The sequence below is a fragment of the Balaenoptera borealis genome, assembly GCF_965194805.1.
Source record: "Balaenoptera borealis genome assembly, chromosome: 4".
NCBI classification, from domain to species: Eukaryota; Metazoa; Chordata; class Mammalia; order Artiodactyla; family Balaenopteridae; genus Balaenoptera; species Balaenoptera borealis.
This window is the reverse complement of record NC_138861.1, coordinates 147,357,844-147,380,047: the sequence shown is the minus strand read 5'-3', so window position 1 is coordinate 147,380,047 and position 22,204 is coordinate 147,357,844. Positions and strand designations below refer to the sequence as shown.

Sequence of the window (22,204 nt, the reverse complement as noted above, 5' to 3'; positions counted from 1 at the left end):
GGGGGCTGTCAGGCCTCTGTTCTTGACAAGGGGGGGTGGCGGTGTGGGTTTGTTTTCAGATGATACACTCCACCGTAGGCGTGGGCCCTTTTCTCTATGTGTCACATTTCACAGGAAAAATGATTCTGAAAAAATAAAAACGTTTCAAGCATGTCAACTCTTCATTTACCCACTGTGCCGTTTTTAGAAAACATTTACTTGAAGAAACATTTCAACCAAAACGAAAAAGACATTGATAGAAGAAGACGACACTGAATTCAAGAAAAGTGGGTATAACCTGACACGTGGAATGAAAAGAAATGTGCACAAGGACACGGCACGCTGACAGAGGTGCGGTGGGGAGCAGGGCGATCGCGTGCGTGTGTGCTGTGTGTGCGTGCACATGTCTGTGTGTATATTCACATGTGTGCCCTGTGCACACTCACGTGTGCTGTGTGCACACGTGTCTGCATGTGTATATTTACATGTGGCCGTGTGCATAGTCACATGTGCAGTGTGAGCGCGTGTGCTGTCACATCTTGTTCCGTTTACCTGGGTTTGGAGGGGCCGGGGCTGTGAGTCTGGGAGGGTCTGCAGAGGTGGGTCAGGGCCAGACTCTGGCCTCGCCTCTGGACCTGAGAAGACAGAGGGCAGCCATTTGTGGGACAGCGTGTGGCTTGTGACCACCGTGTGTAGAGATGACGGACGTCAGAGAGGACTTGGGCAGCAGGAGGGAGGAGGGCCCCTCTCAGTGGGTGAGGGGTGAGGGGTGAGGTGAGAGGCTCACCGCCTCTGAGGAGCCCTGGAGGGGTGGCCCCAGAGTGGGGGGGCCTCCTTTGAAGTGAGGGGAGGGAACAGGATGGAGGCCAAATTGAGGAGGACGGTCCATTTCCCCAGGAGGCTCTCCTGGCCGGAGATGTCCCCAGAGCCTGGAGCGGGTCCTGGGTGGAGCTTGGTGACTCCAGGTGGGTAAAGGGACAGCACGTGGTCTGCTCCATCAGAGTGGACACCTGTGGGTGTAGGGAGGCTTGTTCCCGGGGCTCAGAGAAATCCGTGGCAATGAGGAAATTGGGGCCATTCTCCGCCCTCCCCCATTGCCCTTCCCCTCCCCTCCCTGAGTCTCCACGCCCCTGGGTATCTGGCCTTCCCTGATATGGAACTTGGGGGTCTGGCTTGCAGTGACGCGGCAGGCACGGGCCCCAGAATGTTAGAGCTAAGAGGACCTCGGTTTCACGAGCCCCACCTGAGTGGAGTGTTTTCCCTGAGCACCTGCTCTGCTGCAGGCACCGGGCTGGCTCTGGGGGCGTGGCTGGGACTTCAGAGAAATTCACAAACTCCTGGAGCCGGCCTTCTGGGAAAGGAAGCGGTCAGTATACAACTGAACAGTGGGACAGACCGGATGTGGGAAGCAGGGACTTCCCTGGGGGCCTGGTGCGGCCAGGCTTCCTGGGGAGAGAGGATGGATGGGCTTTAGAGAGGGTTCAGGCTCCTGCTGTCACGAATCACCATAAATGCAGTGACTTAAAACAGTGCCACTTACTCTCACAGTTCTCAGGGTCAGTGTCACTGCTGAATTCCAGGTGTGGGCAGCGCTGGTTCCTCTGGGGGCTGCAGGGGAGAACCCATTTCCCCATCTTTTCCAGCTTCCAGGGGCTCCCACAGTCTTCAGCCCCTTCATGTCACCCCAACCTCGCATCCATTGTCTGACCCTCCTGCCTCGTTCTATCGGGACGCTGTGGTCACGTGCCCCCCCCCCCCCCGGAGAATCCAGGGTGACCTCCCATCTCAGGACCCTGCACCTGATGACAGCTGCAAGGTCCCTCTGGCCACGTGAGGTGACATGACAGGTTCCGGGGGGTATGACGTGAACACCCGTGGGACCATTTTTCAGCCTACCACGGAGGGGATGGTCAGTAGAAAGAAGCAGGCACAGGGCAGCCTGGGAGAGCGTCCAGGGAGAGGGAGCGGCTCTCACAAAGGCGGGACGGGGGAAAGTGAGCGGAGGGAGATGAGAGCAGAGCCAGATCCCGAAAGACCTGATAAACATGCAACAAGAGCGGGGCAGCCATGGGGGCTGCGGGGAGGCGGGGAGGCGAGGGTCCACGCCTGCGGTGGAGGGCAGGGGGTGATGGGAGGCGGGACCCGCCCTATGGAGACACAGAGCTGGGCAGTGTTGGCAGGTGGGCCCCAGCCTGGTCTCCCCCAGGCACGGCTCAAGGCTGGGGTATCAGTGCCAGGTCCTCTGCTGTTTCCCTCGCATGTTTCTGACCCATTCCAGAAGTTGCATCTTTGGTCTCTGTGTTCTGGATCCACTAATCCCGGAGGGGGCTGCGGAGGAACTCTGGGAGGAAGATGCCATGACCTGCAGGTCTGTTGCTCACAGCGATCCTACCCCGGAACGCTGGCTCTGGGAGCTCCTGGCCCGGTCCCACGTGCTCGGGCAGATGGATGTTTGTCCAGCTGCAGCTGTGGCCACAGCTGTCTGCTCTGGCCCAGCCCTGTCCCCTGCAGGCCAGCCCCCACCTCATGTGTGACCCCAGGTCCTTCTCCTCTCTGGGCCTCAGTTTCAGCTTCTGTGCAATGGGTTGTTTGGTAAGCTGTGATGCCCCTTTCAGTCCCATCCTTCTGGAACTCCAGGTGTTTAGGGCGGGCTGGAAGCGGGGGTCCCTCTCCCCACGGGGCTCTGACCTTCTCAGCACCTTGTTTACAGCTCCTGGGACGCAGAGTAGGGGGTGGGCTGTGAGCTCAGCCACCAGGGGCTGCGTCAGGAGCCTGGGGGTTGCACACGGCTTGGGCGGCAGCTGGCGGGCTCTGAGAAAGTTGTTCTTCTCCAGGAGCAGCCGGAGTAGCCGCGGAGAGGCCAGCTCTGCCCAGCGGGGGGCGGTCAGGGCTGAGTGGCTGGCGGAGGACAGAGGCCTTGACTGCCACAGAGCCCACCACTGCAGGGCCGGCTGGGGCGGGCGAGCAGGCGGCCCCCAGCATCAGGCGAGGGGTCCCTCCGCCCGGGAGGTGGCATCCATAGGCCTCCCTGGATGCAGAAGCGTAGAGTCAAGGGCCCCGACAGAGGTCAGCCAGGGAGGGGCCGAGCCGAGACCACGGCCCAGGCCCAGCTGACTCCTGAGCTGAGAGCCCCACCTCCTACCTCCCGTTTCACACATGGACAGCCTGAGGTCACGGAGGGTAGGGGAGCCATGTCACCCCGGGGGCTGGTGGCAGGGAGCAAGCGGATGTGAAGTGACACTTTGGGCACTTTGGGGCCAGACTGTGAGTCAGGAACGCCCTGTGCGGCACTTTTTTTTGGCGGTGCCATGCCGCTCGCAGGGTCTTAGTTCCCGGGTCAGGGATCGAACCAGGCCACCTAAGTGAAAGCGCCGAGTCCTAACCGCTGGACTGCCAGGGAAGTGCCCTATGTGACATTTAATTCAGCACTTACTGCAGCAAAGCCGCTTTAGGGACAGATGGGTCTCACCCCGCCCTCTCTGGGCAGCGGGGCTGCGTCCCACGTCTGCCCGCTTCCTCCCTCCCCTCCAAACCCGAGGGTCTCTGGGTGGCAGTGGAGAAGGGGGGATGCTGATGGATTGGTCACCGTTGCTGCCCGCAGAGGCCACGCTCAGGGAGCCCGGTCCACCCCAGCTCCACGCCTCAGGGGAAGACGGTTCCCTGAAATGTCCAGAGGGAGCCGGCGAACCGCCTGGGGCACGGCAAGCACGTGACCCGACTGGACCTGCCGGGCAAGTGCTGGGCACGCCCGACGTCTGTCTCTCAAGGTCTCGGGCAGGAGGGGCTGTCGGTGTCCCCCACGTTGCCCCACCGCTGAGGTCAGAGCAGTTCTGGGCTCGCTGTCAGCCTTACCTCCAGGGCCTGCGTCCCTCTGCCTTTGGCCTGGGGGCTCCCTTCGGGCATAGCGGACACTAGCTCCGCCCCCTGGAATGAGGGAGGGTGGGGTCTGTGGACGACCACCCCGCTTTCCATTTTGCACAGCTCTTTGGAGGGTCCCAGCCGGGTCTGCCCCATTGCCTGAGCCCACCAGCTCACCACCGCAGGCCTCAGTCGGCTTCTCTCCCTTCCCCACCCCCGCTGCTCTGCTAAGGGCCGGATTGTGTCCCCCACATTCATATGCTGAAACCCTACCCGCAGCGTGATGGTAGGGAGAGTTGGGGCCTGGGGGGCGAGCAGGGCTCGGTGAGGGTGGGGACTTCACGGTGGGATTGCCGGCCCTATGGGCAGCCCCCCGCGCCACGTGTGCACACAGGAGCAGCGACCTCGGCAGCTGGGAACCGAGTGGATCCCCTTGATCTTGGACCCCAGATCCCTCTCAGATGCCTGGCCCTGGTCAAGCCTGAGGCTCTACTCTCAGTGCCCTGCTTCCAGCTCACCCTCTGCCCAAGTGCAGGCCCACACGCCAGCGGCCGTGTCCTGGACTGCCGCTTCCACAGCCCCGGGCTCCTTACTCTCAGGGGGGACCAAGTGGCAGCTGGGCATGCGCTCGGGGCGGCTGACGATGGAGAGCAAGGACCACGCTGTGCGGGCCGTTGTGAGTGTGCAAAGCAGGGGGCCTGCCCGGTGGGAGTGAAAGCAGAGACCTCAGAGGGCGGACAGACTTCGGACGTTCGGGCTGTTCTAGGTTGAGGGGTGGGGTGGCACAGGGCCTGCTCTGTGGGGACGGTGTGGCCCACTCTGGATGGGAGGGGAGGGATGGGGGCTGGCTGGGAGGGGGGCCGCCCCACGGCGTGGGCTGAACCAGGCTCGGGGGCCGTGCTCTGATGTTTTCGGAGGATGCTGGCACCGCTCTAACTGTGGGAGTCCAGCGCAGGGGGGACGGGAGGGGGCGGGCCGGCAGGCAGGCGGTGGGGACCACGGCCTGGTAGGGGTTGGGACGTGCCTCGCAGGGCTGCCTCTATGCCTGGCCCCCTCTTTCCCCAGCAGGGCCTGGGTACACCCCAGGGGTGGGGACTGAGAAGGGTCCTCAGTTCACATGATCATCTGAGCCCTGGGATTGCAAAACTGGGATGGTGAACCAGATCCCAGAGCTGTCATTAGAAAGCCGCCTGTGACGGTTTCTGGTTCTTTTCTGCGTGTGGGTGCTGAGTGCTTTTTGGTCTGATTTCCCTTCCCCCATCCGGCCAGCTGGCCACACTCAGCATCTCCAGCGCCCACGTGCCTGTCTCCACGTATCTCCTGTGAGCCCTTCTCGGTACTGAGCAGGATTCCGGCTGCCGCCATGGCCGTCTGAGACCATCTCCTGAAATTCGCCCCGTGGCGGTCATTTAAGTCTGGACCTATTGAACCTCAGGCTCTCGGAGCTCGGAAAAACTTGAAGTCTGCAGTCTGAGGTCACTCCCCCGCCCCACCCCCGAGGCAGAAGGTGGCCGCGGTCACACAGAGGCCGGCTGGCGACAGACCCTGCCGCTCTGTGAGGTTTGGAACCAAGGGGCCTCGATCCTTTCAGGCCGGTGGTCCAGAACACAGGGCTGGGCCCCTCCCTCTCAGCCCTGATGGGCGCCCCTCACCCTCACAACCCCACTTGTGACCCTGGGAGCTGGCCCTGGGCAAGTTCACAGCTCCCGCCATCCCTGGGCAGCCCCGCGGTGTCCCTGGGCAGCGAGCTTTGTCCCTCCCGTTCTGCCTCATTCCCTGTTGCTGGGTGGTCTGCAGTGAGGATGGCACAGCACAGATGCAGGGAAGCCTTTATCACACGGCCTGGCCGCCCACACTCTGCACACTCGGCGGGCTCGCCGCTGCCAGCCGGGCGCCTCTCCAAGGGCTCTGCCCGACTGCCAGGAGGTCGGTGGTCTCAGGACCCTCCTGCCTGGGGGGAGAGGCCACGGCACGGGGAGGGGAGGGGTCTTGCCGGGGACCGGGGGGCTGGGAGTAAGTGGGGAGCCAGGGCTGAGTGGTGGGGTGGCCGGGGCGTGCTCCAGGCGGTTGGCCCCGGGTCTCCGTGCCCACCGATGTGTCAGCTCTGGGTCAGGAGAAGCTGCACAGCGGCGGGTGGGCTGCCCCAGACGCCCCTGCTGGCACAGGACCGTGCGCTTGTAAACTTTAATTCCCATACAGTAGAGAAACGTACAGTACAAGCAACATGGGGGACCGACCGCACAGTGAAGCTCACGGGGCCGCCTGGAAACAGGCTCCCTGCGGAGAGGGGAGCACCTCGCCTGCTCCGGGGCGATGCCGTGAGTCCCGCTCCGCACAGAACAGCCCGGGGAGGTGCAGCCGGCTCAGTCCTCCCCTCCCCTCCCCCTGCAGGTCCCAGCGTCCTCTGCCTTCTGCCCTCTGCCCTCCACCCCAGGGTCCGCTCCCGGAGGACGGGCGGCCTTCCCGGGGGTCAGACACGCTCTGCTCCCTGCCAGCCTCTCTTGCGCCTGGGAAGGCGAACCTCATCGCCAAGCCCCGGGGCTTGGCTGGACAGCCAGGGGACATCCCGCGGTGCCAGCTCCGGGCCAGACCCGTCACACCTGACTCCTCAAGGGGAGCAGATTGGCCGGGCAGACAGCCCTGGTCATTCAATGTGGTGGGCACGGTGCTATTGGGTGTGGGAGGCCAGGGAGGCGCACCTGGGAGAGGAGGAGGCTGGGGGCTGAGACCTGAACAGGTGAGGGTCAGTGAGGGGAGGGGAGGAGCAGCGGGCATTTCAGAGAGGTATCCTATCAACAGGTGCAAAGGCAGGAAGGCGGGAGAGAGGATGGGGCTTCCTCCGGGGAAATAGAAGAGTTTTCTAGATCTGGGAACTTGGAAGGGCCCTCAGGAGCATTTGGTGGGCGGGGGGGGACATTGGGCTGCCCCCAGGGGCACTGTGATGCTGGAGCCAATCCTCCCAGAAGGCTGAGATGCGGACCCCTGGCCAAGCCCAGCCTGTGGCTCTGGCCCTGGACGGCCGCGAGGAGGCCTCTGGCTCTGCTGAGGACCGACCTCGGTCCTTTGTCCCGACCCCATGGGAGGCAGCGGCTCTGGGCGGAACCCGTCTGCTGGCCCCTGTCCCGGCTGCAGGCTCCAGTCGGCGATGGAGGGAGGTGGCCCCACCCTCACAGGACCACCTCGGGCACAATGCTGAAGAGCAGGTCATCGTTCCCCCGCCGCACCTGCAGCAGCAGGGGGGACTCGGTCAGGACGGCCTCCTGCAGCTCGCTCGAGTCGGCCAGAGGGCGCCCGTTGACCTTGACGATGATGTCGCCATCTTGGATGCCCCCTCTGCCAACAGGAGAGACACAGGGTCACAGCACCGCCCCGAGACGCCCGGGCCCGGGTCTGGGCACAGTGGGCTTTAACAGCAGCACGTTAAGAAAATTCATTTCAACAGGGAAGAACGGGGCCCTGACCGCAAGGCTCTCACACCAGACGGAAAGCACTGTCCTACAACGGACTAGCGCTTTGTCGGTCTACTTCTCTACATCAGAAGGGCTGGGGTCACGTGCTGGCTGCAGCCTCCCTAGCTGGGCTGCCTTGGGCCAGGTGCTCGGCCCCTTAGAGCCTCAGTTTCCACACCTACAGCCCTATGTGGGAACATGCCTTGCAAATTACGAGGTCCAGGGGGTTGATTCTAACGTAAGACTTTCCCATCAGAGACAGAGCGAGCTGGGCTGGCCCCCCCATTTCTGCACCTGACTCACCGTGACCTTCCCCTCCACCCAGAGGGCGGGCAGGGTGGCACCGTGGTTAGATGCATGGGTGATAGCTCCCAGATCCACACGTGTGGGCTGTGTGACCTTGGAGGAGTGACTTTGCCCAGCCTTAGTCTTCCCATCTGAGCAATGGGGCGAGAGCAGCAGCCTGCGTGTCCCAGGCTGCAGTGAGGATTAACTGAGATGATGCATGTGGAGCGCACAGCTCACATGCAGCCTTGGTCAGCGGCGGCCACCATCACCACCGAGCTCCCCTGTCTGGCTCTCGGGGTGCCCTGCGTGTGGCCGCTCTCGGTGACTGCTGTCTGCTGAATCAGTGGGGTGCAGCAACTCGGAATAAAGAGCTTGAGTTGGGGTGGTTATTCTTTGGCTTCATGGATCGGTATTTCGACAATTTTTACTGCAGGTCGGCTGCGGGCTGAGCACGTGTGCCGTGTTCACGGCGGAAGGACACAAGGGGTCCGCGTCTTCCAGCCCAGCACACAAAACAGAAAGGAGGGGTCCTGCTGGGTTGAAGGGGCCACAGGGGCTGGGGGGCCCACCTGCCCAGCTCCACTCCGCACTCTGCCCTCACCCCTTACAGCAGCCCAAGACCTCAGCGTGGACTATCTCCAGCTCCTGGCGTTACAGTTAAAAGCAGGATCTGATGCAGCCCACCCACTGCACAGATGGAGCCCTGAGGCAGAGGAGGGGAAGGCGCTTGCTCAGAGCTGGTCTAGGGCACAGGATCAGCCGTGCAAGTGCGTCAGACCCCACCCACCGCACTGCCCGCCTCAGCTCCCAGGGCTGCAACATTCGACCTTTCTCTAGTAGTTGATGGTTTCCAAGAAAACGAGGCTTTATCTCATTTGATCTTGACAATGTCTCACGGGACAGGAAGAGTGGGCTGAATCATGCCCATTTTGTAGATGAGAACACTGGCCCAGAAAGACCCAGGCTGGCCCACTGGGCTGGTGAGAGCCAGGCTGACGCAGAGTTCTCAGCTCAGGGTGACCTCTGCTACCCTGTCTCCCCAGACCCAAGGAAAGGACATTCTGAGCCAAGGAAGGGCACGGCTTTCACCTCTCCAGCCTGCCTCTGGCTTAGACGACTGGCCAGAATCCCACCTGCCACTCCACATTGCGTCATGCTGCCAGGAAGCTAAAGGTCATGCAAATCAGTGAAGCCCAGCCCAGGCCCTGTACCCACCTGCCCAGTCTCCCTGCTTCCTCTGGTGGAGCCTACCTCTGAGAAGGTGAATTCGGGACAACCTCTTGCACGTAAATTCCACTGCTGACCGCCGGGAAGTCTGGGTTGCTGGCCTTTAGTTCCTCCACCAAACTGAAAAGGCAGTTCCACTGTTAAGGCACTTCTTCTGAGCCTCTAAACTGACTCTTCCTTCTCTCCACCACCCAGGCCACACCAGGCGTCTCCTCTGGGCTCCCACATTGCCCCGTCCTGCCACTGACCACTCTGGGTTGTCACTGATTCTTGTCTGTGTCCCCTACTCAACATGGGCTCCTCAAGAGAAACCTTGGTGAAGGTGGATGGTTAGAAGTGTAAAGAGGGGAGGGTGACGGACAGATAGATGGGAGGATGGGGGGAGGAAGGATGAGGGAGGGAGGAAAGGTAGAGGAGGATGAACAGACAATGGGTGAATAATGCTGTGGAGAGACAGAAGACTGGATGGATGGTGCGATGGATGAATGGATGGATGACAGGGAGAGAGAAAGAACACCTTTAGAGGATAAATTGGCATATTGGTCTTGATTCCAAATTGCTTTCAGATTTATTCCCTAGGTGAACAGTTGCTGAAACAGGAGGAAGGTCATTTTAGGGACTGAGTGGGTGGGAAGGTCAGTCAGGTGAGCTTATCTCTTCCCAGAGCTCCCCAGTGCAGTAACCTCTTCCTTCTTCAAACTTTGGTCTTGACGTTGCATTTTCTTCCCTTCAGCTTCCTTTCCTTCCTCCCTCTCCCTCCTCTTCCCCACTCCCTTCTCTATTTCACTCACTTAGTATTTCCAGGCACCCACTCTGCTGTAGACCGGGTTCTGGGAGGGGTGGGGAGCAGACAGATGAGCAGGACCCAGTCCCTGCTCCCAAGGAGCTCATGGTCAAGGTTGAGGATGGGCAATTCTGACACCATGGGACCAATGCGATGCTGGCGAGGTAAGCACAGCTTTGCAAGTGAAGAGGAGGCACCTCCTCCCACTCGAGTAGCCTGGGGAGGTAGAATAGTGTCCCTCCCACCCCCAAAATTCATGTCCACCTAGGGCCTCAGAACGTAACCTTGTTTGGAAATAGGGTCTTTGCAGATGTGGTTGGTTAAGAATCTCTAGATGAGATCAGCCTGGCTTAGGGTGGGCCCTTAATCCAACGGCTGGTGTTTTTATAAGAGAAATAAGAGGGAGATTGGACACAGACACACAGGAAGAAGACGCCATGCAATGAGAAAGGCAGAGCTTGCAGTGATGCAACTACAATCCAAGAAACACCTGGAACCACCAGAAGCTGGGAGGTACAAGGAAGGATCCTCCCCTGGAGCGTCTGGGGGGAGTGCAGCCCTGCTGACACCTTGATTTTGGGCTGTGGGCTTCCAGAACTGTGAGAGAATGAATTTCTATTTAAGCCACCGAGTTTGTGGTAATTTGTTATGGAAGCCACAGGAAACTAATCTGGGAGGCTTCCTGGAGGAGGGGCACCTGAATGGAGTCCTACGGAAGCCAAAGGAACCTATCAGGCAAAGCGGGAAAGGCATTCCAGGCAGAGGGACCGGCGTGAGCAAAGGCTCAGAAGCCCGAGTGTGTCTGGTCTGCTGGAGCACCTGCAGGTGGCCGGGCATGTCGGGGCCAGGGTCTGGGAGGAAGCTCGAGGTGAGGGATGAGAACGGAGGGGTGGCAGGGGGCAGCGTCCTTCAGCACTCACCTTGGTGTGATGGTCCGCATCCGTATGCCAATGAAGCGCTTCTTCCAGTCTAGAAACCGAACATGTCGGGACTTGGTTAGAGCCACCATGAAAGTCTCTGTCCCCAGTGAGGAGCCAGGCAGGGGCAGAATTCCCCCACCCCCTACACCAGTAGTAGAAGGCAGCAGGAGCCACCCTGCTTGGACCAGCCCAGCCCCCTTGTGATGAGGCACCTAGAGTTACCTCTCTCCACTTGGCTGCTCTTGAGGAGCTGGGAGACGTCCTGGCTCTAATCTTGTGGCTTCGTGCCCACCCTCACCCTCTCAGGCACCATCCAACCACCTCAGCTCTGACATCTGCTCTCCTGCTAAGCCCCACATCCAAACCCCAGTGGACAGTGGGGCTCTTCTCTCCAGCCTCCATCCCACAGGTTCCCCAAACTCACCTTACTCTGGTCTGAACTCGTCACCTTCCCCTGCCTTCTCCATAAATAATATATTAATTGATAATACCCAGTGAGCTCTAACCATGTGGCAGGCCCTCTGGTTGGAGCACTATACACATAATAGGCTAAGATGGTACCTCTTTGCCCCCAGCTGCTCCCGCCTGTGACTTAGACCCAGAAATAGCATTTACATATTTTAAACCATACCAAACAAGTTTCAGTACATTTTTAAAATGTCATATCATAAAAATACGCTCTCTGGCCACAATGGAATTAAACTAGAAATCACTAATAGAAAGGTATCTACAAGATTCCCAATAACTTAGAAACCAAATATATATTTCTAAATAACTCATCTTTAAAGATAAATCAAAAGGGAAATTGGAAAGTATTTTAAACTGAATAAAAATGAAAATACAATGTACCAAACTTTGTGGGATGTAGGTAAAGTGGTACTTTGAGGGAAATTAATAGTACTAAAGTACCAATATTAGAAAAAGAGAAAGATATCAAATCAATAACGTCAGCTCTCTCCTTAAAAACTAGAAAAAGAAGATCAAATGAAATCTAATACAGGCAGAAGAAAAGAAATAATAAAGAGTAGAAATCAAAGAAATAGAAAACAGAAATAGTGGAGAAAATAAATGAAAACCAAAAGTTGATTCCTTGAGATCAATAAAATTGACAGGAAACTGATTAGGAAAACAAGAGAAAAGACACAATCATCAATATCAGGAGTGGGAGAGGTGACATCACTACAGATTCTACACGTATTAAGAGAATAAGAGACTAATATGAACAACTCAATGTCAATAAATTTGACAACTTAGGTAAACTGGACAAATTTCTTGAAATTTCCAAACTACCAAAGTTCACTCAAGAAGAAATAGATAACCTCAATAGCCCTATATCTATTAAAGAAATTGAGATTGTAGTTAAAAATCTTTCCACAAAGAAACTTCAGACCCAGACGGCCTCACAGGAGAATTCTAACTAATGTTTAAGGAAGATATCATAACAATTCTACACAAGTGGCTCTAGAAAATGGAAAATGGTACTTCTGTGACATTGTGACTTATAATAAGAAATATATATTTTGGTCTTTGCCCAGAGTTCCTAACACATAGCTCCTGAAACTTCTGTAAGCTCCTAAAGTGATTAGAGCTACAGGGGGCATCTTTTGCTCTCAGTTCCTGAAATAGTTCCAGAACAATAAAGGTGAAATGGGTTTCTGTTATTCATAACAAGTCCCTTTCAATCACACTTGACTTTATGTTAATGAGGTGACTTTTGCAAAGCTCCTAAGGATGGGGGCTGGTTGCCAGAGGAAACAACCACGTAATTAGAGGATTGGAAATTTCAGCCCCAGCCTTCCCTACCCTGACTCTGGGGAGGGGAGAGGGGCTACAGGTTGAATCAATTGCCAATGGCCAATGATTTATTCAATCATGCCTATGTCATGGAGCCTCCATAAAACCCCAAAAAGATGGGTTCGCAGAGCTGCTGGGTTGGTGATATGTGGAGATGCAAGGAGAACAGTGCACCCAGAGAGCATGGACTCTGCACCCCTCCTCCATACCTTGCCCTATTCATCTCTTTCATCAGGCTGTTCCTCAGACATATCCTTTCATAATAAATTGGTAATCTAGTGAGTAAACAGTTTTCCTGCTCTAGCAAATGATCCAACCCGAAAAGGGGGTCATGGGCGATTCCGATTTATAGTCACAGGTGTGCAACTGGCATCTGAAAGCAGGGTAAGGGGGCAGTCTTGTAGGACTGAGCCCTTAACTTGTGGGGTCTGATGCTATCTCCAGGTAGACGGTGTCAGACTTGAGTTAAATTGTAAGGCACCCAGCTTGGCGTGGGGAAACCCCTCACACTGCTGACCAGATGTGTCAGAAGTGAAATAGTATCGCAGTAGAAAATTGAGAGCAGAAGAGACTGACAGAGGGAGTTTTTTTCCTAAACAACTTCTCAACTCATTATCCCAATACCAAAACCAGAAAACTAGACCAATATCCCTCATGAAGATATATGAGAAAAAAATCTTTAAATGTTTTCAGCAAATCAAATCCAACAATATATAAAAAGGATAATACGTCATGACTAAGTGAGGTTTATTCCAGGAATGCAAGGACGGTTTAATATTTAAAAACCAACCAATGAAATTTACCATATTAACAGACTAAAAAGGAAAACTAGTGTCTCAAAAGATGCAGAAAAAGCATCTGACAAAATCTCACATCTACTCCTAGTAACAACTACAAATAAAAGGGATCTTTTTCAACCTGATAATGAACATCTATGAAAAGCCTTTAGTTAATATCATACTTAATGGTGAAAAACTGAAGATTTCTCCCTAACACCATTAATGAGGCAAGGATGTCCACTCTCACTACTTTTATTCAATATTTTTATAGAAGGGTCTAGCCAGGCAATAAAAAAAAGCATTCAGATTGGAAAGAAGTAAAACTGTCTTTATTCACAGACTGCATAATCACCTATTTAGAAAACCTGGTGGAATCTACCAAAAAGAACTAATCAGTGAGTTATCAAAGTTGCAGGATCTCTTATGATCAACATACAAAAATCAATTTTATTTGCATATTCTAGTAACAAACAATCAGACATTGAAATATAGAAGGATAATTTTGAATAGCATCAAAATTACAAAATACTCAGGAATAAATCTGATGAAAGATGTGTAAAACCTGTGCTCCGAAAACTAGAAAACTCTGCTGAGAGAAATCAAAGAAGACCTAAATAGTGAGGCAGTATCTCTGTTCAGGGGCCAGAAGATTTAATATAGGTAAAATGACAATTTTCCCCCAATTAATCTATAGATTCAGCACATCCCAATCAAAATACCAGCAGGGTTTGTTTGGGGGGTAGAAATTGACTAGCTGATTCTAAAATTTGTATGGAAATGCAGAGGATTTAGAAGAACCAAAGCAAATTTGAAAAGGAAGACCTGTTGGAGGACTGACTTCAAGACTCATCATAAAGCTACAGTAAAGAGGACAGTAATGTTGGTATAAAGAGGGACAAAAAGACAAGTGGAACGGAATATACTCATTTTGTTTTTGACAAAGGCGCAAAGGTGATTCAGTTAAGAAGGGCAGTCTTTTCAACAAGTGATGCTGGAACAACTGAATATCCAAAGCAAGAAAAGAAAAAATAACTTGATTCATATTTGGCACTATTTTAAAAAATTAATTCAAAGCAAATAATAGTCCTAGGTCTAAAACCTCACACAGTAAAACTTTTGGGAGAAAATGTAAGAGAAAATCTTCCTGGACCTTTAGTTAGCAAAGATCTCTTTGATATAACACTAGATTCACAATCCATTTACAAAAATTGGTAAATTAGACTTTATCAAAATTTACAAAACTTCTGCTCTTAAGAGAATGAAAAGACAAGCCACCAGGAAAAGATATTTGCAATTCATTTATCTGACAAAGGGATCCTATCCAGAATGCATAAAGAATTCTCAAAACTTAACAGCACGAACAAGTCCAATTTTAAAAATGGGCAAATTCTGTAAACAGACATGTCACCAAGGAAGACTGATGGATGTTCCAGATGGTGGAACCCTGTGGGAGATGAGGTCAGAGCACGTGGGAGCCCTGACCCCATCGATCTGGTGGGCTTTGGGTTTGGGGTTTTACTCCCAGGGAGGTGGAGCCTGGGGAGGGTTTGCACAGAGACACGCCACGGTCTGCCTTAAATTTTGAAAGAAGCTCCTCTGGCAGTGGGAAGAGTCTGGGGTCGGGGTAGGGGGCAAGGGCAGGGACAGAGGAGCAGAGAGGAGATGAGTGCCCCTGGTGGCTGGCTTGGGGTGTGAAGCTGGAGATGGCAAGAGGGCAGTAGGGGACGGACAGATCCCCAAGGTAGGGCCAGCGGGGCTGCCTGATGGATTGGATGCAGGTGGGGAAATCTGGAAGGATGGAGCTGCCGTAACTGAGAAGGGGAATGGTGATGGGGACACACAGATTGTGGGGGTGTGGGGGTGACAAGCAGTTGTACATCTGAGTCTAGGGTTTGGGGAGAGGGTCAGGCTGGAGGTGTAAATTTGGGGGAGTCACTCTCTAGATGGCACTTAAATCCACAAGACTGGATGAGGTCCTCAGAGGAGAGGGGTAGGGCCCGGGAACTGAGGCCTCAGCCCTCCATCCTGCTCCTGACATGAGTACTGGCCACTGGTCAGCTTTGCTCACAGCCCCAAGGTCATGCTTACCAAAGAGGAAGAAAGCCACGGCTTTGAGAAGCGTAGCCCAGGGTCACCTGAGGCCAGCGGCTGTCCTGTTAGATCTCCTGGGGCAGGAGATTCCTGACCTTCCACCGACCCCGGAGCAGCGGGCCCCGCCCACTCGCGGGCTTTCCAGAAACAGAATCATAACTGCAACCCTTCGTCTTCCCGTCCTTATTGGAAAATCACCTAAGGGATGCGTGTCCGATGCTGGAAACAAGGCTTGGAGGGAGGCTGGGTGCCCTGTTTCTTTCTAAACATGTCACGGAACCACGCTGATCCAAAGTGAGGCAAGTACATCAAAGACGGTAACAAAACAACGGTGCGGGCGGGGAGGGGAAGTGATTGCCTGAAGGGGGCGGATGGTCTCCGGGGAAGGAGGAATGCACCGAAGGGTACATTTTCACACGGTCAACTGCACGCCACGTGAACTGACTCTCACTTCAACAAACAAGCAGACACGAGACTGATGCACACACCTGGACTTCTTGGCATCAAGACTGATCTCTGATTTGCCCCAGGGCCCCCCTCCCAGGAAATGCCCCTCACTCCCCCTTGCTCGGGCCTTCGCCATGTCGGTGTATAGTCGACACCCCACGGTCCAGCGGGTCCTATTGGCTCCAAGTGCAAAGCAGATCCCGGACCCAACCAGCCCTCGCCCCACAGCTGCCACCCCCGAGCCTGGCCGCCAGAAAGGCTGCTGTGGGCCCCTAACTGGTCTCCGGCATCGACTCGTCTCCCCGAAATGGACTCTGTAGATTAATGTTGTATCCTGCAACTTAACTGAGTTTTCGGACGGGTTCTATTTGTTTCTGGGTGTCGCCTTCAGCATTTTCTATATAGAGTACCATGTCATCTACAAAGAGTGACAGTTTTCCTTTTTCCTCTGCCATTGGATTCCTCTTATTTCTTTCTTTTTTTTTTTTCATTTAATTATTATGGCTAGGACTTCCTAGACCATGTTGAATGACAGTGGCAAGTGTGGTCAGGGTTAGACTTATGTGTAAGCATAACTGGCCCTCTTCCCTTTCCCCCCTCTCCAACTCTCTGAGGCTTCCAGGAAGGACAGGACCAGTCCAGGGTCACACATGACTCAGGGAGTTGAGCTGAACCATTGTTTTTCTGCCCCTCAGTCCTGGGCATAAGTTTGTGTACTATCTGCCTACCTTCTGGGCGGACACCTAGGATGGCCCAGCCCACTAACTCAATCACCCGCTGTGGGTACACGTCAGTCCTGAACCCCCAGACACTCCTGGGGCCACTCTTACCTTGAAAGTCCCCCAGAGGGCTCTGCCCCCCAATCCCTAGATGGAAACAAGAAACGCACCTTAACTAACATCCCCTCACTATAATAAAAAGACGGTTAGTCTTAAAGAAATTTAGATTAACTGGGTTTGGATGATTTGGTATTTTTATTTCAAAAAAAAACCTTAAAAGTGAACATCAGTCAATTTCAGAAGGCCTTAAAATTATAAATTCAGTCATTCAGCTAAAATTTGTTGGGCTCTTTCATTAGTCCACATGTCCTCAGGGAGGTGACAGCTCTGGGGACAGGGGACGAGTGTTCCCTGGGGCCTGGGGTGAGGTCAGTTCTGAAGGGGACAGTCCCCGTACAACAAAGGATGGGGACAGTCCCTGCACAACAACAGAGGAAGAGAGAAAAAAGAAGAGGATGTTATCACCCCATTTCCAACAAAACAGTCACCCCACAGCTCAATCTGTGCCAAGTACAGCCCCACTGATTTCCAGGAAGGTGGCCAAAGTCAAAGGCACCCCTGGAGCAGAGGAAAATTAAACTGGAAAACTTGGTTATTAGAGAAAAAAACCAAGTGTGGTACGAAGGTGCAGCCCTGGATCAAGTTCTGAGCTTCCTAGCAGCCAAGGAGAAAAGGGCTCAAGAGGTGAGATGATCCCCTGGCCAACAGAAGCCTTCAGCTTCTTTAGGGAAGACCGGCTGTGCCCTGGCTTCAGGCTGTCTTCACATAAGGGACACGGATGAACCAAACGGGGTCCTCAACTGCAGTTCTTCACGGGACCAGTCCTCCTAGCCCTGGTCTGGGCTGTACTGGAGTCTGTATACTTGGCTGGTGGGGGCATGGAGGATGGGGCAAGCGTGAAGAAGTGCCCCTGCCCTCAGTGGACTGCTGGCGAAGGGGCTGGGAGGAGACAGGGAGCAACGTGAAGGTGTGAGCAGGAGGGCTGAGTCAGGTCTGCGTGCTGGCCACGAGGGGTCATGGGAGACAAACTGGGCGGAAGGAGAAGTTGCTCAGGTGAAGAGAATGGTGGGAAGGTGGAGGCCGCCAGGAAAGGTCCTGAGATCAGAAACGCGGCCCTCCTCTGGAGAGTGGCCGTGACCACCGACTTTGGGAAAGTGGCTGGCCTGTCCTTACTAGGGACAGGGGACAGTCACCTGGCCTTGTCAAGGCCTCTCCCAGATGGATGCTCGTGGCCACCTGGGAGCGGGCAGGGTGGGCTGGACACGCCTGTGTGTGGGGGGTAGGAGATGGAGGACGAGAAGAGGGTGATGTCCAAGCATCAGGACCTCGGGCTCTGGTGGATGGGTGGAAGGAAGGAAGGAAGGGTGAATAGGTGGATGGATGAACAGAAGGAAGGAGGGATGGAAGGAAAGAAAGAAGGAAAAGGAAGGAAGAAAGGAAGGATAGATGGATGAAGGAATGAGTGGATGGATGGATGAACGGATGTATGAGTGGGTGCATGGATGGGTGGGTGGGGAGAAGAATGGATGGGTGGATAGGGGGGTGGGTGGTTGGATGGATGTGTTGGTGGGTGAAGGGATGGGTGTGTTGGTGGGTGAAGGGATGGGTGTATTGGTGGGTGAAGGGATGGGTGTGTTGGTGGGTGAAGGGATGGGTGGGTGGATGGGCAGATGGGTGGGTGGGTTGGTGAGTGGGTGGGTGGTTGGATGGATGTGTTGGTGGGTGAAGGGATGGGTGTGTTGGTGGGTGAAGGGATGGGTGGGTGGATGGGCAGATGGGTGGGTGGGTTGGTGAGTGGGTGGGGGGATGCAAGGAAGGAAGCACTGGGTTCTGACAGCTACGGAGCAGCCCAGACAAGTGAAGCCCAAGAGCCAAACCCCTGGAGGTGGGTGGTGAGGTTGATGATCCCCAGCCGGAGGGGCCAGTCTGGAGGGGTAGGCGTGAACGTGGTCATGAAGTGGAAGACCTGAAAGAGGCTGAGGTATCCCGGGGCGGGGCTGTCTCAGGATGTCAGGACCGGGTCAGGAGTGAGCGTGGGCACACAGCACCACAGGATCTCCTGGCCCGGCTGGAGGCTGTAGGCTCAGCCCTGGGACAGCCTCCCTGCCTCCACGTGGGAGCTCCGTACCTTTGCCGTGCTTGTCCTGGAACTCCGTGAGGAAGCGCGTGATGCGGTCTGAGGGGATGGCAAAGGAGATGCCGGCCGCAACCTTGAGCGTGTTGATGCCAATGACCTCGCCGTCCTGGGCAGGTGATCAGAGCAGGTGGTCACTCGGGGAGCCCCAGCGACCTCTGCCCTCAGCAGCAGAGCAGCGTGTCCGCGGCTCGGCTCCCAGAGGGGACCCTGGCCATCAGCGCCCTCCCTGAGAAGCTCCGAAAAGGTGTTCTGGGGTTCACACCTGGGTCAGGGACCCCGACCTCTCCCGCCATTTGCCTCCAAAGCTGACCCTGCCCCCATCGCTGGAGAGTGTCAGCTGGGGAAGCTTGCAGTCTGCCCCTGAGAAGCAGAGCCTGCTGACCGAGGACACCCCCAGGCAGCATTCTGAGGGGCTGGAGCCAAGAGGGACGTGATGAGGACTGTGGGACCCCCCCATCCCCTCCTTCTAGAAGCAGGGTGGGACAAGTGGGCCCAGGGCCGCCCCCAGCATCCCCCCTCCTTTCTGTCCCTTTGGAGCTGGGCTCCCACCCTGCCCTGCCCTGCCCGCCGCGAGGCTGCTGCAGCTTGGCCGGAGCCGGATCTGCAGCCTGAGGCCTCTCTCCTGGACCTAGCCCCTCCCTCAGCCCGGCAGGCACCCCTGCCCTGGCTCTCCCGTTCACCTCGGGGGTGACACCTGCACACGACACCCAGGCCAGGGCCTGGCCTGGTCACCAGGGGTCCCCTCTGGGGCCTGCCTCAGAGCTTTGGACAAAGGCATACTTCGCCTGCCTGGTCCCCCAAGTGCCCATCCCCACCTGTTCCCCAGGAGCCATGAGGTGGGAGGACCAGGCGAGGAGAGGATCCAGGGATGGAGAGTCTCTCATCGGCCCTGTATGCCCATCCCCCTCCGCCTGGACCACAGGGCGTGGCCTCCTGACCTCTGGCCTAAGGTCCTCCCACACGAGCTTTCTTGAACACCAGCGCTATGGCCTCAGCACTGCTGGAAGAGCCTAGGGCTTGTCAGGGCGCGGGGAGACGCACCCTCCGCGTCAGGACGTGGCGCACCAGCCTCCTTGCACTGTTTCCCACCTGTTGCTCCAGCAGCGACACCTGCCTGTACGCCTCCACCCCGTGCCCATGCTCTGCCCTCTCCCTGGAATATCTTTCTCCTGCACGTCCCCATCCACCCAAACCCTCCATCTCCACAGCCCAGATGAGATGCTCCCGCCTCCAGGAAGCCCTCCCTGATATCACGTCAGCTGCCAGATCCCCCGGCCCAGTGTCCCTCTGGAGCCCTCCCTGCTCCTCACACTGTGCTTGGGTGTGTCCCTGCCTGACCCCCTCCTTGGATGGGACCCCCTGCCGAGCACTGTCTGAATGGCAAGGCTAAGGCATTCCCCTGAGATCTGGCACTGGGGGAACAGGCATCTGTGTCTTAGAGAGGGCTGGACCTCAGCTGGCCTGGTCTATCCTTACACGACCCAGACGCAGGGACCAAACCCAGGGAGCCTGGGTGCCGAGGTGCGTGGCACGCCCATCTCGTCTCCTGTCAACACGACAACAGGGGGACCCAGAGGGGGTGACTCGTCCCCAACCTGTGTCCCCTGTCCCAGGTCCACCACAGGCACACAGCCCCGGCCTGGGCTGCTGTTCTCGGGGCGTCCCTCACTCCTCTGACAGCACCAGCTCCCCTGGGGGCACGGGGCAGCTCGTGCTCGGGGTCATATCCTCCGCCCGGGCCTCCAGGCTGTTGGCTGTGTTCTGGGTCCCACGCCTGCCTCGAGGCTGTGCCCCACCCGCCATGTGAGCAGAGCCCCCGAAAACTCGAGGCCCCTGCTCTAGGGGACACTTACCAGGTTCACCAGGGGTCCCCCGGAGTTCCCATACTGCAGGGCGAAGAAATTCGACATTAGCTGTGCCCTGGGCCCCCCGACCCCGAGGGTTCCTGAAGCTTTTTCTTCCAACTACCATTCCAACAAGCACAGAAACATGTAATTGAATGTCATCCCCGGACAACGTCGAAAGGCCTCATCACTGTCTCCCATTTCATAGATAAGAAAGCTGAGGCCCACAGAGGCCAAGTGCACGGCCGTCTGATCATCAGGGTCTGACCTGCCCCGTGCTGTCTGCACAGACCTCGTGGGCTCCCTCCAGCCTCACCTCCACAGGAAGGGCAGCAGCAGGCGGATGCAGGATGGGGCACCATTTCTCATCCCACCAGCCTCGAGGAGTCTCTCAAAGACTAACGCTTCCAGAAGAGGGTCTGAACCACGGCAAAGCCAGAGAGGCAGGCGCCGGCCGTCAAAGTGCTTTGTGAATGCAAAAGGTGCCATCCAACATAATAGTAATAATAACAATAGTAGTAATAATCAATGTTGACCGGGGTGTGTATTTGGGCAAAGATATTTCAGGGGCCTCGGCTATGCCTCTACCTCCCTGAAGGGCTGTCCCGGGTCAGGCCAGCAGCCTCTAACTCCCAGGGCCAGCCTGGCACCCATGGGTAGAAGTCACAGGGAGTCAGAGCTCCGCTTCATCTAAAGAAAGAACTTTCTAGCCAATGGCTGCGCCCAGTGCTGGAGAGGGCTCTGGGGACAGAGCCCCGTGGCTACGGCGGGCGCTCACGTTGATGATGGCGTCTGTCTGGATGTAGTCCATGTCCGAGTCCCGGAGGCCCAGCTCCCGGCCGTCCCGCTGGGCCGTGCTGACGATGCCCGTGGTCACGGTGTTCTGCAGGGCGAAGGGGCTACCAATGGCCACCACAAACTCGCCGGGCCGCAGGTCTGCCGAGTGGCCCAGCGACAGCGCCGGGAGCTTTTTCTGGGGGGGGGGGGGAGGTGGGGAGGACATGGGGAGGGAGGCTCAGCTGTCGGCCTTCGGTGGGACCAGAGCCAGATCATGTCCAGGCCCCCGGCAGGGTGGTCCCTGGAGCAGCTGGACAGAGCCGTCAGGGCTGCAGACCAAGGCAAGTCTGGCTGCCCTGTGGTGGCCACGAGACCCAGGGCTGGCGTTCACAGAGCAGAGGCTCAGCCCCCCAGTGGCCACAGGTGTCCCTAGGGCAGGCCTCAGGGGTCCGTCATAGGGAGAGTGCACAGAGGGTCCAGCCGGGCACGGCCTCCGAGGTCACTGAGCCCAGTGGTTCAGGGGTCCCAGATCCCTCTGAAAATCCAACAAAAGCCACGGACAGCAGCACCCGGAAAACGCACACACTGATGTGTGGAATGGGGTCTGCGGGAGCCCTGGAGCCCAGTGGGGACCCGCGATACTGGTTTTGGAATCCGATGCAGCTCAACCTGATCTCCCAATATAGACACACAGGGAAGCTGAGGCCAGAGAGATAAAGCGACTTAACCACGCTCTGCGTCCCCGTCCCGCCCCTGCACACCGAGGACACCTGCACTCTCCTCTCCTGTTTTCTCCTGGGGCCAGCGGAGCCTGTCTGTCTGTCTGTGTGACTCTGCATCTGGACTGGGAGCTCTGAGGGGGGCCGTGCCTTATTTGTCTCCATGTTCTGGAAGCTGCAGGGAGCAAGCTCAGAGGAGGAGATGCCCGTGAACTTGGAGGGTTTCCTGGTTTTGATGCTGCACCCCTCATGTCGGATGTCACCCCGGGGGGAGGGGCGGCATGTGGGACCCCTCAGCACCACTTCTGCAGCTTCCTGTGGGTCTGTTCTTA

At 56.3% G+C, this 22,204-nt stretch overlaps 1 protein-coding gene across 4 annotated transcripts in view; it reads right to left on the bottom strand.

Moving 5' to 3' along the window:
* Nucleotides 1-5,654: 5,654 nt before the first annotated feature.
* HTRA3 (HtrA serine peptidase 3) overlaps nucleotides 5,655-22,204 on the bottom strand; it is a 32,929-nt gene continuing 16,379 nt past the window's right edge. Inside the window, exons 4-9 of one of the 4 annotated variants that reach the window (XM_082390967.1) lie at nucleotides 21,155-21,349; nucleotides 20,386-20,418; nucleotides 18,524-18,638; nucleotides 10,506-10,554; nucleotides 8,826-8,921; nucleotides 5,655-7,170 (exon numbers count right to left, since the gene is read on the bottom strand). In XM_082390967.1, coding sequence (XP_082247093.1) covers nucleotides 7,005-7,170; nucleotides 8,826-8,921; nucleotides 10,506-10,554; nucleotides 18,524-18,638; nucleotides 20,386-20,418; nucleotides 21,155-21,349 — 654 coding nt within the window. In that variant the 3' untranslated portion in view covers nucleotides 5,655-7,004. Of the gene's footprint in view, nucleotides 7,171-8,789; nucleotides 8,922-10,505; nucleotides 10,555-16,571; nucleotides 17,335-18,523; nucleotides 18,639-20,385; nucleotides 20,419-21,154; nucleotides 21,350-22,204 lie in introns of those variants that run through there. The other 3 variants (XM_082390968.1, XM_082390969.1, XM_082390970.1) reach the window with 3 other exon arrangements.